At 49.9% G+C, this 19,026-nt stretch overlaps 1 protein-coding gene across 5 annotated transcripts in view; it reads left to right on the forward strand.

Moving 5' to 3' along the window:
- The window catches only part of POLR3H (RNA polymerase III subunit H), a 49,414-nt gene that overhangs the window by 17,207 nt on the left and 13,181 nt on the right, over nt 1-19,026 (forward strand). Inside the window, exons 1-3 of one of the 5 annotated variants that reach the window (XM_010343406.3) lie at nt 781-864; nt 1,161-1,291; nt 14,572-14,668. In XM_010343406.3, coding sequence (XP_010341708.1) covers nt 1,181-1,291; nt 14,572-14,668 — 208 coding nt within the window. In that variant the 5' untranslated portion in view covers nt 781-864; nt 1,161-1,180. Of the gene's footprint in view, nt 1-780; nt 910-1,160; nt 1,292-14,571; nt 14,669-19,026 lie in introns of those variants that run through there. The other 4 variants (XM_010343407.3, XM_010343408.3, XM_010343409.3 and 1 more) reach the window with 4 other exon arrangements.

The following is a 19,026-nucleotide window of genomic DNA, read 5'->3' on the forward strand; positions in this document are numbered from 1 at the left end:
TTTTTGTGTTTTAGTAGAGACGGGGTTTCATCATGTTGGCCAGGATGGTCTCGATCTCTTGACCTCGTGATCCGCCCGCCTCGGCCTCCCAAAGTGTTGGGATTACAGGCGTGAGCGACCGGGCCAGGCTCTCCTTGTCTTTTTTTTTTTTTTGAGACGGAGTTTCGCACTTGTTACCCAGGCTGGAGTGCAATGGCGCGATCTCGGCTCACTGCAACCTCCGCCTCCTGGGCTCAGGCAATTCTCCTGCCTCAGCCTCCTGAGTAGCTGGGATTACAGGCACGTGCCACCATGCCCAGCTAATTTTTTTTGTATTTTTAGTAGAGACGGGGTTTCACCATGTTGACCAGGATGGTCTCGATCTCTTGACCTCATGATCCACCCGCCTCGGCCTCCCAAAGTGCTGGGATTACAGGCTTGAGCCACCGCGCCCGGCCTCTCCTTGTCTCTTTAGCACTTTAAGGGTGTTAAGCATATTATGTTTGCGGAGGTCTTTTTTTTTTTTTTTTTTTTTTACTTAAAAGTAATATATGTTTGCGTCTCCAAAGGATCACTCTGTGCAGAGGACAGCAAGGCGGGTACAACACAGGCCAGGAGAGGGATGACAGGGCTGGATTGCACCGAGGTCGCCTGGCCACCAGAGAGCGCTGTCGGGGGCGGGAGAATCGCTCTGCGCGGGTGAACGGAGGCCCCGCCTCCTCCCCGCCCCTTCCCCGCCCTCTTTCCGCCCCACGCGGCGCCGGAGCGACAAGCAGCCTCGCTCCGCCCCGGGGGCGGGCATAGGCTTCTTATTGGTGGGTTCTCCGGAAGCGATGGATTCGGAATCTCGCCTGAAGTAGCGCAAGCCGGGGACGGCTGTGTGCGGTGCGTGGTGCGTGGTGTATGGTGCGGCCGCGGCGTATGGCGTGGGTGCGGGGCCTGGCGTGGCGTGGCGGGGTTGTGCGGTGCGGGTACGCGCCGGGAGTTCTGGACTAAGAGCGACTCCCTCTGGCCTCAGTTTCCTTCCGTTGTGGTAGCGGAGCATGGCCCGCACTGGGCACCCGAGACCCGTGCAGCCTCACCGCCTTTCTCGGGGCCTTAGCTATCGGGACGGGACCGAGAGCCTAAGGGATCCTCCCTGCTCCTGGCCCTGGTGCGTTGACTGAGCCTCCCATTTCCAGAGCCCCCAGCGCAGGCCGGGATGTTCGTCCTAGTGGAGATGGTGGACACAGTGCGGATACCCCCGTGGCAGTTTGAGAGGAAGCTCAACGACTCTATTGCCGAGGAGCTGAACAAGAAGTTGGCCAACAAGGTACTGGGCCCGCGACTCGCGGAGAGTCCTTGGCGCGGGGGAGCCAGCGCCGCCCACTGGCCGCGGGCCTGGCCTCGGTCATGCCAAGCCCTGGCCGAGGGCAGGCAGCTTAATGTGTCAGGACTTTTCTTCACTGTGAAACGGGATGTTGAAGGGGATCAAAAGAAAATGGGCTTGAAAAAGGGAGTTGTAACTGCAAGTGTTAGATTCCACAATTCCAAATTACTTTGCAATTGCAGGCAAGTTACTGAGTCCCTCTGGACCTCAGTTTCCATTTGTAAAATGAGGATGAGGATAAAATGTTGCTGTCTTCAGCCTTGCATTGTTTTTGTGAAGATGGACAGTTCTAGTAGTACGGAGTTAACTATCAGGAGGTTCATCCCTTCATTCCAGCAGCCAATATTTGCGTGCCTTCTCTGCGCCATACCTGTCTGTGTGCCTTAGTACCAGCTGAGAGGTCTTCCCACTGCCGTTTCTCTGGCAGCCCTCCCCTTTCCAGTTATTCTGTGTCACGGCACTCTCTTTCCTTCTTAGACTTTTCCCTTTCCCTCTCCATGAGAGCAGGGACCTTATCTGTCTTCTTGCCTGCAGTATCCCCTAATTTAGTTGAGTCTGGTGGGAGTAGATGTTCCATAATTTTCTTTTTGGGGGGGTGGGGGGGTGGGGGGTGGGGCGAGAGTCTCTGTCACGAAGGCTGGAGTGCAACGGTGCGATCTTGGCTCACTGCAACCTCAGCCTCCCAGGTTCAAGTAATTCTCCTGCTTCAGCCTCCCAAGTAGCTGGGATTACAGGCACGTGTTACCACGCCCAGCCAATTTTTGTATTTTTAGTAGAGACAGGTTTTACCATGTTGGCCGGGCTACTCTTGACCTGACCTCAGGTGATCCACCTGCCTCGGCCTTCCAAAGTGCTGGGATTACAGGCGTGAGCCACCTTGCCCGGCCTAATTTTTGTATGTTTAGTAGAGACAGGGTTTCACCGTGTTGGCCAGGCTGGTTTTGAACTCCTGACCTCAGGTGATCCACCTGCCTTGGCCTCCCAAAGTGCTGGGATTACAGGTGTGAGCCACCATGCCTGGCCATTTGTCTGCTAATGGAATGAATGGAACAGACAAGGCTCTGTACTATAGTGTGGTGGGAAAAGCAGACATGAATGAGAGGGGTCCATAGTTTAGTGTGTGGTGACAAATTGAGGTAATTGCTGTGAGGGACAGGTGTTCACACCTGTGGAACAAAGGAGCGTCACCTGGAATGAGGGGGCCGGCAGCTTTATTGAGGAGGTGGGGCTGGAGCTGAGATGTGATGGTGAGGTGGAGCCAACCAGAGGATTCCTTTTTGGGATAGGAGGGCGCTGGGTGGAGAGAAGAGCCCTGAAGGCAGGAACTGGCCTGTGCAAAGGCCCTGTGAAGAAGCCGTACAGGCTAGGCGCAGTGGCGCACACCTGTAATCCCAGCACTTTGAGAGGCTGAGGCAGATGAATCACCTGAGGTCAGTAGCTCGAGACCAGCCTGTCCAACACAGTGAAACTCCGTCTCTACTGAAAATGCAAAAATTAGCCAGGCATGGTGGCGCACGCCTGTAATTCCAGCTACTCAGGAGGCTGAGGCAGGATAATCGCTTGAACCTGGGAGGCAGAGGTTGCAGGGAGCTGAAATCGTGCCATTGCATTCCAGCCTGGGCAACAAGAGTGAAACTCCGTCTCAAAAAAAAAAAAAAAGAAAAAAAGATTAAGGGATATAACACCCCACCATGGTGTGGAGGAGGCTGGTGTGGCTTGGGCAGAGGGGAGGGTGGACTGGAAAGGTGGGTGGGGGCCAGGCCACACAGCCCTGTAGAACATCAGAGTTGAGGTATTAGTCTTTATCTGTGGATAAAGTGTTTTTACTACCTGACAGGCATCTAAATATAAGGACACACTTCCTTCATGAGAAGTGGGTACTTGAGTTAGGTTGTAAAGGGTTCTTTCTCCTGTTCTTTTATGGAGCTTAAACCATGCCACAAGGAAAAGTTTGGGATCATAGCACACATAAGGCTGGTTATTACCCGGATTACAAATTGAATAGGTAGTTTGATTATACATGCAAGTTCCTAGGGAAGCTCCTATACACTCATAATGTGTTCGGTAAAGGTTTAACTTGTATATTCCCTATCCATGTAGTATGGGTGCACATGGGACATCCATTTAGGACATCCCCCCCTTACTAGATTTGCCGTAAGGGCTAACATGAGTAAAATGAAAGGCCACATTTTTACACTGAGACTGGGCAAGGAGTGCTTTTTCCTGGTAGCAAAGCTTTGCAGCAGTGACAATGTAGTAACAGGATAGTTAATATTACTAAAGTAACAACAGGGCTTAAGATTTTGCTGAAGATTTTAGTTTACATTTACTTATCCGGCGGAGATTCCGCAAGCTTCAGCCGTGCGTTGACTAGTCAGCTTCTGGTTGTGTGACTAGAGCAGGGATTGATGACTTCTCAGGGTTGTCTGCATCTGGGACTGGACCAGGCTGGTCCTGGTCCTTGTTGATGACATGTCTCAAGGTTAGCCTGGTGGGATGCTTGGATCTGGCTGACTCTTTCACTTGTTTTGGGCTGCTGGCTTTAACCAGCTGTGATGAATCCAGGGAACAACTTTAGCAATTTTAACAGCGGTGGGGGTGGATAAGATTACAATAAAAGGGTCATCCCATGCAGGGCCCAGTGTGGTTGTGGTTGGGTTCCATGTCTTTTTATTTATTTATTTATTTATTTATTTTTGAGATGGAGTTTTGCTCTTGTTGCCCAGGCTGGAGTGCAATGGGGTGATCTCCGTTCACCCACCCTCCATCTCACAGGTTCAAGCAATTCTCCTGCCTCAGCCTCCTGAGTAGCTGGGATTACAGTGATGCACCACCGTGCCCAACTAATTTTGTATTTTTAGTAGAGATGGGGTTTCTCCATGTTGGTCAGGCTGGCTTCAAACTCCCGACCTCAGGTGTTTGCCCGCCTTGGCCTCTCAGAATGCTGAGATTATAGGCATGAGCCACCATGCCTGGTCTAGGTTCCACTTCTTAACTCAGAGTATCCCGGTTTAAATGAATGCATTGGAGTTGTTAAACTTACAGGTGTTTTTTTCTGTACCCAGCTTTGTACTTGCTCCAAGGCTTTACCTAGGGCCTGCATTTTTTTTTTTAATGTTAATCTTTTTTATTAAGATCTTTTTACCTGGGTTAGAAGGGGGTGGTCTCCCAAACAAAACCTTAAAAGGAGAAAATCTGATCTGTTTGGTTGGGGTGGATTTGGCTCGGAGGAGGACCATGGGCAAGACTTGATCCCACTGTAAGTGGGTTTCCTGACAGATTTTTTTTTTCTTGAGATGGAGTTTTACTCTTGTTGCCCAGGCTGGAGTGCAATGTCACAAGCTTGGCTCACTGCAACCTCCACCTCCCGGGTTTAAGCCATTCTTCTGTGTCAGCCTCAAGAGTAGCTGGGATGACAGGAATGTGCCACCACGCCCAGCTAATTTTGTATTTTTAGTAGAGACAGGGTTTCTGCATGTTGGTCAGGCCGGTCTTGGACTCCTGACCTCAGGTGATCCTCCCACTTTGGCCTCCCAAAGTGCTGGGATTATAGGCGTGAGTCACCGTGCCTGGCCATCCTGACAGAACTTCATTAGCAATTGTTTTAGTATCCAGTTCATTTGCTCTACCTTCCCTGAACTCTGGGGACAGTAGGGAGTATGCAATTTTTAATTTATTTTTAACAGTTGAGAGAGATTTTGAACAATCTCAGCTGTAAATGCCGGTCCATTGTTAAAACCTAGAGTTAGCGGCAGCTCAAACCTGGGGGTAATATTGTTAATAAGGCTCTGGTTACCTTTCTGGCCTTTTCAGTTCAAGTAGGGAATGCTTTAACCCACCTGGAGTAAGTACAAATACCACCAACATATACCGATAGCCTCCTGCTTGAGACAATTCCGTAAAATCTACAAATAAGTTTTCACAAGTTACTGCCCCTCCTCCTTGAATTCCTGGGGTCTGGGTTGGCCCTTGCCGTGGGTTGTTCTGAGCACAGGTTAAGCGTTGTTTACAGATGGCTCGGGAAATGACACTAAGCCATGGCACATAGAAGTGGCACCCCCCTCTAGTGGTTCTAGTGCTGTTTCCTCATATGAGTTCCTTGGTGGAACTGTTTTACAAACCTGGGGGCTGTTACCTCAGGAATAGCTAATTTTCTGTCTGAGAACCTCTACCAGCCTTTTTTAGTATAAGCTGCATTCTCCTGAGCAAACCAGGTCCTCTCATTTGGGGAGTAATTTGGCTTCTCTTTAGGCAAGGGTTCTGGGAGGAGAGGCTCAGCACACGCTGCCTTCCTAGCTGCTGTGCTGGAAGGCAGAGTATTTATTGCTGCATGCCTCGTTTCTGCATTTGCTTTTCTGTTTCCTCCTGGCTCTGGGGTCCCACCTTTCTGATGGCCTTGACAACGTGTAACAGCTTTTTTCTTAGGTTCCCGTACTGCAACTAAAAGCTATAGGATTTATTCTGGGTACTTTTCACTTGTTCCTTGAGCAGTTAGGAGTCCATTTTCCTTATATATGCTCCCATGTACATGTAGCATAGCAAAGGCATACTCTGAATCAGTATATATGTTGGCTCTTTTATCTTTTGCTAACAGCAATGCCCATGTTAAAGCTCTAGCTATTAGCTCTGCTCTTTGAGCTGAGGTTCCTGTTGGCAGGCTTTTGGCCTTTACCACTGAATTTAGAGTTACAACAGCATATCCTGCCCGTCTGACTCCTGTCACAAAGCTGCTACCATCTGTAAAGTAGTTGACCTCTGGATTTTGGAGGGGTCGAACTGTAAGTTTCCTTCTACTTGAGAATACTTTACTGTTTTTTTTTTTTTTTTTTTTTTTTTTGAGACGGAGTTTCGCTCTTGTTACCCAGGCTGGAGTGCAATGCGCGATCTTGGCTCACCGCAACCTCCGCCTCCTGGGTTCAGGCAATTCTCCTGCCTCAGCCTCCTGAGTAGCTGGGATTACAGGCACGTGCCACCATGCCCAGCTGATTTTTTGTATTTTTAGTAGAGACGGGGTTTCATCATGTTGACCAGGATGGTCTCGAACTCTCGACCTCGTGATCCACCCGCCTCGGCCTCCCAAAGTGCTGGGATTACAGGCTTGAGCCACCGCGCCCGGCCACTTTTCTGTTTTTATACAGTTATGTAGGGGAGCTCTTGACTCCAGTGGGAGCAGGGTAGCAGGGTTGAGTGTTTACAGTTTCTAAGGTTATGCAGGGGTTTTCACATAAAAGTTCCTGGTATTGGGTTATTTAAGGATTTGACAACCCGAGTCACCCTCTTTGGTTCATTAGTGTTAGGACAGAGTGTGGCATCTGTGCAGTTAACTGCTGCCCCAGAGTTAGTGTATTAGCTTCCTGTATGAGCATGGCTGTAGCGGCAAGAGCCTTGAAGCAGGATGGCCATCCCAGAGCCACTGAGTTCAGTTGCTTAGATAGGTAGGCTATTGTGTGATGTCATCATCTTAAGACCTGGGTTAAAACTCCGATAGCTGTTCTCTGCATTCGTGAACATACAGGAGAAGGAGTTGAATTATGTCTGGCAGTTCTAAAGCAGGTGCCTGAACTAGATTGTATTAAGTGCCTTCTTGATTGCATTAAGTACTTTCCGTTGCTCAGGCCTCCAGATGAAGGGTTCCTTTGTGGCAATCTTTGATAGTGGGTACTGCTAGGAGAAGGTTATTTAGATACTGCAGAAGGACACACAGTCTTTATTTGGTGGGGTATAAGGATTAAGGTCTGATGCTAGGGCCTCACTGAAAATCGTGGGGGATTTTTTGAACCCTTGGGGAATCCTGGTCCAGGTATACTGGAGATTTCCCCATTGAAAAACAAAGATGGGTTGACTGGTACGAGGTGAAGACAGAAGAAAGCATTCTTTAAAACAGTGAACCATGCTGCATTGGAGGCAATTAGGGAGAGCAGAATGTATGGGTTTGGAACTACTGGGTGGACCATTATTGTTGCTTGGTTTACAGCTCGGAGGTCCTGCACTGGCCTATAACTATCACAGGTATGGTACAATTTCTTACTAGGCAGCAGTTTCTTTACTGGTAAGAGTGGGGTGTTCCAGGGTGACTGGCATGGCATCAGAATGCTGTGCTTCTCAAGTCATTCTAAATGCTTTTTTTTTTTTTTTTTTTTTTTGAGACGGAGTTCCTCTCTTGTTACCCAGGCTGGAGTGTAATGGCACGATCTCGGCTCACTGCAACCTCCGCCTCCTGGGTTCAGGCAATTCTCCTGCCTCAGCCTCCTGAGTAGCTAGGATTACAGGCATGAGCCATCATGCCCAGCTAATTTTTTGTATTTTTAGTAGAGACGGGGTTTCACCTTGCTGACCAAGATGGTCTCGATCTCTTGACCTCGTGATCCACCCGCCTCGGCCTCCCAAAGTGCTGGGATTACAGGCGTGAGCCACCGCGCCCGGCGCAGCTTAATTCTTTTTTTTTTTTTGGAGACGGAGTTTTCACTCTTGTTACCCAGGCTGGAGTGCAATGGCACGATCTCGGCTCACCGCAACCTCCGCCTCCTGGGTTCAAGCAATTCTCCTGCCTCAGCCTCCTGAGTAGCTGGGATTACGGGCACACACCACCATGCCCAGCTAATTTTTTGTATTTTTAGTAGAGACGGGGTTTCACCTTGTTGACCAGGATGGTCTCGATCTCTCGACTTCGTGATCCACCCGCCTCGGCCTCCCAAAGTGCTGGGATTACAGGCTTGAGCCACCGCGCCCGGCAATTCTTAAAATATAACTGCCTTCCTATGACTTTCAACGGGATTAAATAGATATATATATATATAAAACTGCCTTCATTGGCCTCCAAGTTTGCTTTATAGGTTCCTCCATATTCTTAGCAAGTAATTGCCACTCCTCAGCTCGTGGTACTGTGAGGGCTAGTACCATAGCCTTTGGTTGCATAAAATCTAAAGTCATGTTCCCTTTAGGGTTAAAAGAAATTTGTGGCCAGGTGTGGTGGCTCATGCCTGTAATCCAAGCACTTGGGAGGCCAAGGCGGGTGGATTATAAGGTCAGGAGTTCAAGACCAGCCTGGCCAACACGGTGAAACCCCATCTCTACTAAAAATACAAAAATTAGCTGAGTGTGGTGGCATGTGCCTGTAATCCCAGCTACTCGGGAGGCTGAGGCAGGAGAATTGCTTGAACCCAGGAGGCGGAGGTTGCAGTGAGCCAAGATTGTTCCATGCTGCACTCCAGCCTGTGTGACAGAGCAAGACTCCATCTCAAAGAAAACAAGAAAAAATTTGTTCTTGGGCTTTTTGGAGCAGATCCCTCCCCAACAAAGGAACAGGATAGCTGGGAAGATTAGAAAAACTTGTGCTGCACCTCTCATCCTCCAATGACACATTTTTTTAACTGGCAAAAGGGTCTTTTTTTCTGTGACTCCTGTAGCCCCAGTAACCGTAGTATAAGTTTAGACAGTGGCCCCACTAGTTCTGTTACCACGGAATGCTCAGCACCTGTATCTACCATGAAATCTATTTGTTAGCCCCCCACCTTAACCCTGACCATAGGCTCCTAGGGACCTAAAGAAATGGAGCCCGGTCTGTTTCAGAATTCATAGCTGTCCACCCCAGCCATGGCAATTAAGGCTGTATCCTGATTATTTGGGGCCTGCTGGCTTGCTGCTGCTGCTGCTGGCACAGATATTACGTGCGGATAAAACCGGTGGCTATATGGGGGCACCTGATTTTCGTAGACTGCCCTTTCAGGGCCCTCATCTTTTCAGTGCCCTTCCTCTTTGCACATCACACATTGATTTCTCTCTAGTCTGGGCTGGGTCTCAGACTCCCATCTAGCCATACCTCTTTCTCACCCTCTTCCACGTCTTCCTCCATGCCCTCTCATACCCCAGCTCCTCTCTCTATTTTTTTTTTTTTTTTTGGCGATGGAGTTTCGCTCTTGTTGCCCAGGCTGGAGTGCAGTGGCACAATCTTGGCTCACTACAACCTCTGCCTCCTGGGTTCAGGTGATTCTCTTGCCTCAGCCTCCCAAGTAGCTGGGATTACAGGCATGCACCATTATGCCCAGTTAATTTGTATTTTTAGTAGAGATGGGGTTTCTCCATATTGGTCAGGCTGGTCTCAAACACCCGACCTCAGGTGACCCGCCCGCCTTGGCCTCCCACCATGCTGGGATTACAGGCGTGAGCCACCTCACCCAGCCTCCTCTCTTAACTAAGGCAACTGCTAGTAAGTCTGCTTTTGCTTTGCCTTACACCTTGCCTTTATCTCAGCCTCTTCTTCCCGATTGTAAAACACCTTTGTAGCCACTTGTTTACCGGCATTTTTGCCCTCAAATTCTCTTAGCTTTTGTAATTTCCATTTCAATCTTTTATTGCCAGGCTCACTTTTATTCCTGAGGTCTCTGTCTCATTTGTGCTTTCTCCTTCTTTCTCTCCTCACACTAGCCGTTTCACTTGCTGTTACACTAGCTCGGCAGCTTTTTCTTACACTGTTCACTTTATCTCAGCTGCTTGAGCCAGCTGCCCCACACACAGCCGCACAGCCGGCTCTCTCTTGCCTTCAGGGTCAGCAGTTTAACTCTTTTTCTCTCTGATTTTTCTTTTTACTTTTTTTTTTTGTTTCAAGCATACTGGGGCCAGAGCTGGGCTTGCCCTGGGATGCTGTAGCCACTGCTTATGATTTTCTTGCCCACGTATGGCCTCCTTGGGGCACAGGTGGCCAGGTAGGCAGTGCTGCTCTCGCCTGACCTGCAAGGTTCCTAGCGTGCGGCCCTGGACCGTCCTACTGCAGCTATGGCTGCTGCTCAGTCAGGCTGTCCTGGCCCCTCTTGCCACCATAGCTAGCCCCCCACCCAGTGCGAGTGGGCAGTGCCACGCAGGGGTGGTCCGATGGGCGCTCCTGCTGTACTGCTCCATGCTCAGTCTCGGCCTTTCCCAGCGCTTCACAGGTACACTGTCTGGCTCTGGCCCTGGTACAGTCACTCAAGCAGCCTGGCCTCTGTGCGCCTGCAACCTTGCCTTCTTGAGCCCCACCCCTGATGGGCAGCTGACAGAGCCCCTCCTCACGTGGCCACTAGTGGTCCTTGCAGGGCCTCCCATGGCGGTCCCAGGGGGCCCCTCACCAGGGCTTTTGTGGGGCTGTCTTGGCCAGTGCTGCTTCTCTACTTTCCTGATTCTGCTGCTGGTGGGGGGAGGAAGGTCTTAGCTCTTCTGTCTCCCCCTGCTTGTCTGTCCCCTACCCCCTAGTCATAGGTGGTGGAGGCGTTGGCCTGGGCTCAGCTCTCCTTACCCCCTTAGTCCTAGGCAGCAGAGGCAGAGGTGGTGGCCTGTTTGATCACCTTGACTTTCCTCTCTAGCTTCCTGGGGCAGGGGCTCAGATTCCACTCTGGGAGTGTAGCCTAGGGTGTGTCACCATCCTAGCCTGGCTGCTCAGGGGCTGGGGGCATTTCTGTCTCCTCTGGAGGTTCCTGCAAAACCAGTTTTCTGTTTTCCCTGTGGTTTTCCCTTTGTCTCTGAAGCTCCGGGCAAACTGATTTTTCTTTCATGCTGGGCTCATGCTCGAGCTCCAGTGTTTTGCAATAAGCTGCCAGACAGACCAGGCGCGATGGCTCAAGCCTGTAATCGTAGCACTTTGGGAGGCCGAGGTGGGTGGATCACAAGGTCGAGAGATCGAGACCATCCTGGTCAACATGGTGAAACCCCATCTCTACTAAAAATACAGAAAATTAGCTGGGCATGGTGGTGCGTGCCTGTAATCCCAGCTACTTAGGAGGCTGAGGCAGGAGAATTGCTTGAACCCAGGAGGCGGAGGTTGCGGTGAGCCAAGATTGCGCCATTGCACTCCAGCCTGGGTAACAAGAGCTAAACTCCGTCTCAAAAAAAAAAAAAAAAAGAGATCGAGACCATCCTGGTCAACATGGTGAAACCCCGTCTCTACTAAAAATACAAAAAAATAGCTGGCATGGTGGCACGTGCCTGTAATCCCAGCTACTCAGGAGGCTGAGGCAGGAGAATTGCCTGAACCCAGGAGGCGGAGGTTGCGGTGAGCCGAGATCGCGCCATTGCACTCCAGCCTGGGTAAGGAGCGAAACTCTGTCTCAAAAAAAAAAAAAAAAAAAAAAAAAAAAGCTGTCAGACAGGGCTGCAGCCATGCAGGTTGGGTTTGAATTATATTCAACCATAAGTCGATATAAGGGAATTGGTCCGGATGCCTGGCTGTCCTCTGACCCTGGTCATCACCTTAAATAGACAGCTAGTTGTTTCCTTATCTGTCCTCACGTGACCACTAGTTCTTCAGCTGGCCATCCAACACCAGAAGGCCATTCTAATTCACAAACAGTTCTCAACCCTTGAGGAGTTAGTTTCACACCGTAGTCTCCCCCAAAGCCTTTCTTAAAATTTCTTTTTTTTTTTTTTTTTTTTTTTTTTTGAGACGGAGTTCCGCTCTTGTTACCCAGGCTGGAGTGCAATGGCGCGATCTCGGCTCACCGCAACCTCCGCCTCCTGGGTTCAGGCAATTCTCCTGCCTCAGCCTCCTGAGTAGCTGGGATTACAGGCACGCGCCACCATGCCCAGCTAATTTTTTGTATTTTTAGTAGAGACGGGGTTTCACCATGTTGACCAGGATGGTCTCGATCTCTCGACCTCGTGATCCACCCGCTTCGGCCTCCCAAAGTGCTGGGATTACAGGCTTGAGCCACCGCGCCCGGCCTAACGTTTATGACAATTTGTAGTCCTATTACCCAAATAAGAGAATGCTTTTTTTTTTTTTTTTTCAGAGTTTCTCTCTCTTTTTTTTTTTTTTTTTTTTTTTTGAGACAGAGTTTCACTCTCCTTACCCAGGCTGGAGTGCAATGGCGCGATCTCGGCTCACCGCAACCTCCGCCTCCTGGGCTCAGGCAATTCTCCTGCCTCAGCCTCCTGAGTAGCTGGGATTACAGGCACGTGCCACCATGCCCAGCTAATTTTTTGCACTTTTTTAGTAGAGACGGGGTTTCACCATGTTGACCAGGATGGTCTCGATCTCTTGACCTCATGATCCACCCGCCTCGGCCTCCCAAAGTGCTGGGATTACAGGCTTGAGCCACCGCGCCCGGCAAAATTTCTTAACATGCATTTCAATGGTGTTACTTTTGACACCTTTCCTCTCGTTTCCTCCTTTTGTGATGCATAGTTACCTCCACTTTCACTTTGGACTGGTTAAGCTGTCCCTCGATCAGAGTAGGAGTGGATATTTCAGGCGCTGCTTGGCATTGGAGAGTTCCAGTACCTAGATTGTGGGGCACCACCTTAAGCCGTGTGCGAAATCACCCCTGGCTTCGGCTGGCCCCACACTTCACTCAAAGCGTACAGTCCATGCTAAGGGACTTCTGGCTCCCATGTGTCACTCCCTGCATCAGCTCCTCCCAGAGGCTCTTTCACCCACTTTCACACACCTCCTCTCTTAGCATATGTCTTGTGCTTTCCCTTTAAAAACTGACTTAACTTGCCTGTAGGAATGTGAGTTTCATCCAAATCAGCAATTTACTCTTGCCTCCCCCAGTCTTTCTGGGCAGGATTAATAGTGACTTCCCAGGACTTGATCATACTCTGCTTTCCACCCTCTTGGGCAGGCTCTTCTTATCTTTCTCCAAATGCCTTACCATAATTCCTGAAGTATATTGGTCTTGGAGATCATTCTGTAACCCCTTAGGTTTAGTTGTGCTGTCAGGGAGGGGCACTGGGTCATGGGAGAGCTGCTCCCTTGGGCACAAGTTGACTCGATGGCACACCTGATGTCATGAGTTTTCCCTGGCTTGGGGCCCCATACCCGCAGGCAAAGGAGACAGTAAACCTATCGTCTCTGCTCCTGGCTGACTCACCAAATTACGTTGCAGATATCAGGAGACCAGAGAGACCAATGGGTGAAACGGGAGGATTTTATTTAGGTGTACCAGCTCAGTGGATTCACATCCAAAAATCGAGCAAAGGATACAGAAAATGGGATACTTTTTTTTTGAGACAGGGTTTCTCCATGTTGGTTAGGCTGGTCTTGAACTCCTGACCTCGGGTGATCTGCCCGCCTCAGCCTCCCAGAGTGCTGGGATTACTGAAAATGGGATACTTTTTGTACATTCAGGATGAGGTAGCAGCTAACAGGTTTACAGAAGCCAGAACAAAGAACAGTTAATTTCTTTGTTACATGTCTTGTGATGTATGTTACATTTGATAAACAGCATTTTGAGAAACTCATTGGACATTCTTTCGGTGTTACCTTGTCCTGTGACCTTGCAGCTGGTCAGCAAGAAGAATAGTCTTGAGATGCCTGTGAACTTTGCTGAGAATGTGGGGAGAATAGATAAGGTAGGTTTTATAGGGAGTTAATTTTAAGCAGAGCTGGGAGTTAGGTTTTATGTTGAACACAACACAGTAAACTTTATTATGCAGCAGTTACAGACTATTTTTATTATTTAATTTCCCTCTTCAGTGTCAGTTAGGTCTGGCCACAACTCCACACTCTCTGAGCCTCTTGCTAATTTTTGGACAGGTCCTGCAAGGGTTCTAAGTGGGGGTGATGACATGGGTGGCAGATAAGCAGACACTGAGTAGCTAGTCTTTGAATCACCATGGTGTGGGGATGGGCTGTGGGATTTCTGCCCATTCTCGGGGCCTGAGTCATGTGTCCCTCTGCCAGCTGCAGTCCCTGTGGCTGTGGCTGTGTGTCTGAGATGTTGTGAGCATGGTAGGGTTTAGCTATGGTTCTGATGCTCATGAAACTGAGTTTCTGGCATTGGCTTTGGGATGTTGGAGAGTGCATGTTTAGCCAGCATTCCTGTCATTGGTCCTCACTAGTAATAGCAAAGACCCTTGATGATGGTTTCCAGCATGTGAACCAGGCACTAGGCTAGGGGCTTCACATCTGTTCTCTCTCTTTTATAACCCTACAGCCTGATATTTCACATTTGCAGATGGGGAGACTGAGGCTCAGAACGGTGAAGTGACCCCCTTGGCAGTCACACAGTGGATGGTGGAGCTGGCCTTGGAATCTGGACCTGTTTTGTCACCGAGGCCCTGCTCCTTCCAGAGCTCTGCATCCTTCTGAGGTTTCTTATCCTGGTTCTCTCCACAGACTCATTTTCATCTAAAAAAAAAAGAGATAATCATAGCTTGTGGTCGCAAGGGGCTCAAACTGCCTGGGAGCTGGGCCTGTGGTCACTCTGTGTCTGTATGTACATGTGTGTCTGTGTATGTTTATATGCATGCAGGTCGTGTACAACGTGGGACTCTGCATTTGTCTGTTTGATATTACCAAACTGGAGGATGCCTATGTATTCCCTGGGGATGGCGCATCTCACACCAAAGGTGGGTATTGTATGTCCATGGGGCATTGGGTTTCCTGGGGTTCCGTTTTCTGTAGCAAAAGGTCAAGCCAAAGCCAGGTACAGTGGTGCATGCCTATAGTCCTACCTACTTGGGAGGCTGAGGGCAGGAGCATCTTTTAAGCTACAGAGTTCAAGGCCAGCCTGGGCAACATAGCAAGACTCTGTCTTTAAATAAATAAATAAAATATTTTAAAATTTTAAGATGTTAAAGCCAAAGAGATGGCTAGAGGGTGGTGGTAGGAGTCCTGGAGGTTGGGAAACCTGGGGCCTCATTCTGAATTGGCCAGGAAGTGACCCGGTGACAGTGGCAGACTTCTCTGGGTCTCTGTTTCCTCATCTGTGAGGCCTGTGATGTGGACTAGGTGATTCTCAAGCCTCTTCAGCTCTGAGAACGTAGCTCTATGTCTGTCCTGCCCCTTTTGGTCTCATTGCTCCTGGGTCCTGCCCCTGTCCAGTCCTCGGCTGCCCACTGCCTGTGGAGAGCAGATGGAAGGGGATTAGCAGCTGGCTGGGGGTGGGGGCTTCGATAGTGGGACACAGTAGGTAAGAGTGTGGCCCTGGGATTCAAAGCTGAACTCTGCCTCTTACTAGCTGTGTGTTCTGGCAGAATATGTCACCAATCTGTGCCTCTGCTTCCTCATCTGTCAACTACAGTTCAGGATAAATTTTATTTTACTTTATTTTTGAGATGGAATCTTGCTCTGTCACCCAGACTAGAGTGCAGTGGCACGATCACGGTTCATTGCAACCTCCACCTCCCAGGTCCAAGTGATTGTCTTGCCTCAGCCTCCTGAGTAGCTGGAACTACAGGTATGTGCCACCATGTCCAGCTAATTTTTTGTATTTTTAGTAGAGATGGGGTTTTACCATGTTAGCCTGGATGGTCTATATCTCCTGACCTCGTGATATGTCTGCCTCGGCCTCCCAAAGTGCTGGGATTACAGGCCTGAGCCACCGTGCTCGGCCCCAGGATAGATTTTATATTCCAGGACCATTGTGAGGATTAAGGAGTTGATATGTGAAAGCTCTTAGGACAGAGGCTTGGCACCCAGCGAGCACTTAGCAGCTTATCAGGTTGGATTGTTTTTCCCTGTTCCGTGGGTCAGTTGGTTGGTTTTCCTTTGGGCTGGCTGGGCGGGGGCTGGATGATCTAGGATGGTCTCACATTCTGATGGTTGGCAGACCGGGGACCTGGGCTGGGACAGCCCATCTCTGCTCCACATGGTCTCATCTTTCAGTAGGCCAGGCTGGGCTTGGTGGTTTTAAGGTTCCAAAGCTCAGCAGATAAGTACTTCTCAAGCTTCTGCTTCAGTCCAGTTGGCTAGGGTGAGGGGATGAAGAAATAGACTCCACCCCTGCATGGGAGATAGTGCAGTCACATTGCAAAGGGGTGTGCATCCAGGGACAGGAAGGTGATCACCAGATCCTGGAAGGAGGGAGGAGTAGAGAGAGGACCACCAGTCAAGGGAGGTGGTGAGCCCCAGGCATTCTCTCAGGAAGGGAGAGGAGTATTTATCATTCTTGTGTCTGGATCAAGCCAGTGCAGGAGATGGTGAGAGGCCCATTGAGACGGTTCAGGCTATCAGTGCACCAGTGCCCAGCCTGCCACCCCCTAGGCACTCAGAAGCACAATTCTCAGGCCGGGCGGGCGGATCACCTGAGGTCAGGAGTTTGAGACCAGCCTGACCAACATGGGGAAACCTCATCTCTACTAAAAATACAAAATTAGGGCTGGGCGCGGTGGCTCACGCCTGTAATCCCAGCTACTCGGGAGGCTGAGGCAGGAAAATGGATTGAACCCAGGAGGCGGAGGTTGCAGTGAGCCGAAATCACACCATTGCATTCTAGCCTGGGCAACAAGAGTGAAACTCCATCTAAAAAAGAAGCAGCAGTGCAGTTCTTAGTCTGCCCCAGGCCTTCTGAGTCATAATCTTGGGGGATGGGCCCAAAGACTGGTTTTTTTTTTGAGACGGAGTTTCACTCGTTACCCATGCTGGAGTGCAATGGCACGATCTCGGCTCACCGCAACCTCTGCTTCCTGGGTTCAGGCAATTCTCCTGCCTCAACTTCCTGAGTAGCTGGGATTACAGGCACACGCCACCATGCCCAGCTAATGTTTTGTATTTTTAGTAGAGACAGGGTTTCACCATGTTGACCAGGATGGTCTTGATCTCTTGACCTCGTGATCCACCCACCTCGGCCTCCCAAAGTGCTGGGATTACAGGCGTGAGCCACCGTGCCAGCCTCCAAAGACTCTTTTAATGAGGTGCCAGGTGATTGTCACACAAGCCGTGTTGGAGAAGCCTTACTGTAATCCATACTGGTGAGCCTCTCAGCACAGACATGTCAGAACATTCCAGAATATGCCGTGAGACTGCCTGGTGTTTGTGTCCAACCTTGAAGGAATTAATTAGTTCATATGGATGTTACCGTACTGCACGGAGAGGCTGAAGAAACACGCTGTCTTTGTAGGAAGTAGGAGCATTTTCACTAGCAGAGAAATAAGGCTGCAATATGAAAACCACGAGAGCCTCTGTTTAGAGAAGGATGCCGAGATGAGCCCAGTCTCTGCATTTGGACAGGAGCTTTGGTTGTCCAGGAGACAAGTGGTAATAGGTACCAGAACTACCAGAAAAATTTGGAGAAGAAAGTTGGGGCCAGGCACGGTGGCTCACACTTGTAATCCCAGCACTTTGGGAGGCCAAGGTGGGTGGATCACCCGAGGTCAGGAGTTTGAGACCAGCCTGGCCAGCATGGCAAAACCTGGTCTCTACTAAAAGTACAAAAAAAAGTTAGCCAGATGTGGTGGTGCAGGCCTGCAGTCTCAGCTATTTGGGATGTGGAGGTGGAGGTGGAGGTAGAGGTGGAGGCAGGAGAATCTCTTGAACCCAGGAAGCTGAGATCACACCACTGCACTCCAGTTTGGGTGACAGAGACTCTGTCTCAAAAAACAAAAAAGACAAAGTTGGAGAAAATTCTGACCATACAATTGGAAGATTTCTACTGCTGGCTTTTATTAGCCCCCACCCTTATCTGTCCTGGGTCTCTGTTTTCTTGGAAACCAGGTGGGAGGCATAGAGTGATCACAAGGACCTAGATTTGAATTAATTCTGGCTCTGACCTCTTGGATGGAGACCTTGGCGGGTACCTTCGCCTCTCTCAGAGGAGAGGTTTCCTCCTCTGTCTAGTGGGGTTAGCCCTGCAGCTACAAAACTCCTGTTGAGCACCATGCAGGGTGAATTGTGATTTTGTAGTGGGAGCCAGTTGCCATGCTTTGAGGCTGAAGCCTGACCCCAGGCCCTGTACCTGCTGCTCCCATTTCTGCAACCCACAACCTCACTTAGGGCTGTCAACAAACCAGTGCTGAAGGGCTCAGCAGCCGAGCATGCTGTGCCTTCACCTTTGCTCTGAGGAGTATTTATTTGCTTTACCTCTCTGAGACTCAGTTTCCCCATCTGTGCACACAGTAACAGCAATAGATCCTTCCCCCCTCATTAAATACCTGTGAGGAGTCAGTGAGCAAGCCTGAGTGAAGCTTTGGTCTAGTGCCCCTGCGTGGAGGGAGTGTCACAGATGGCCTTTGCGACATGGGACTCTGACCCCCATTGGCCAAGTTTATCCCTCATCATTAGGTGCCACACCCTGTTCTCACACCCTCCAAGCCTGGGACCTGCTGCACCCTGCTCCTACCTGCCCCATTCTGATCGGGGGCCCTGCTCTCAGCTCCAGAGCGGCCCTCCTTTGTGGCCACCTTTTTTTTTCCTTTTTTTTTTTTTTTTCTGAGACGGAGTTTTGCTCTTGTTACCCAGGCTGGAGTGCAATGGCGCGATCTCAGCTCACCGCAGCCTCTGCCTCCTGGGTTCAGGCAATTCTCCTGCCTCAGCCTCCTGAGTAGCTGGGATTACAGGCACGCACCACCACGCCCAGCTAATTTTTTTTTTTTTTTGTATTTTTAGTAGAGACGGGGTTTCACCATGTTGACCAGGATGGTCTCGATCTCTTGACCTCGTGATCCACCCGCCTTAGCCTCCCAAAGTGCTGGGATTACAGGCTTGAGCCACCGAGCCCGGCTTCTTTTTTAAGATTTTTAAATATTTTATTGATTTGCAAATCGGGCAGCCCCCTGAGCCACAGTCTCCCACACTACTGCATTTTTTTTTTTTTTTCTTCTTGAGACGGAGCCTTCCTCTGTTGCCCAGGCTGGAGTGCAATAGCACGATCTTGACTCACTGCGACCTCCGCCTCCCGGGTCCAGGCAATTCTCCTGCCTTGCCCTCCTGAGTCATTGGGACTACAGGCATGCACCACCATGTCCGGCTATTTTTTGTATTTTTTTTT

The sequence above is a fragment of the Saimiri boliviensis genome, chromosome 21 (assembly GCF_048565385.1).
Source record: "Saimiri boliviensis isolate mSaiBol1 chromosome 21, mSaiBol1.pri, whole genome shotgun sequence".
NCBI classification, from domain to species: Eukaryota; Metazoa; Chordata; class Mammalia; order Primates; family Cebidae; genus Saimiri; species Saimiri boliviensis.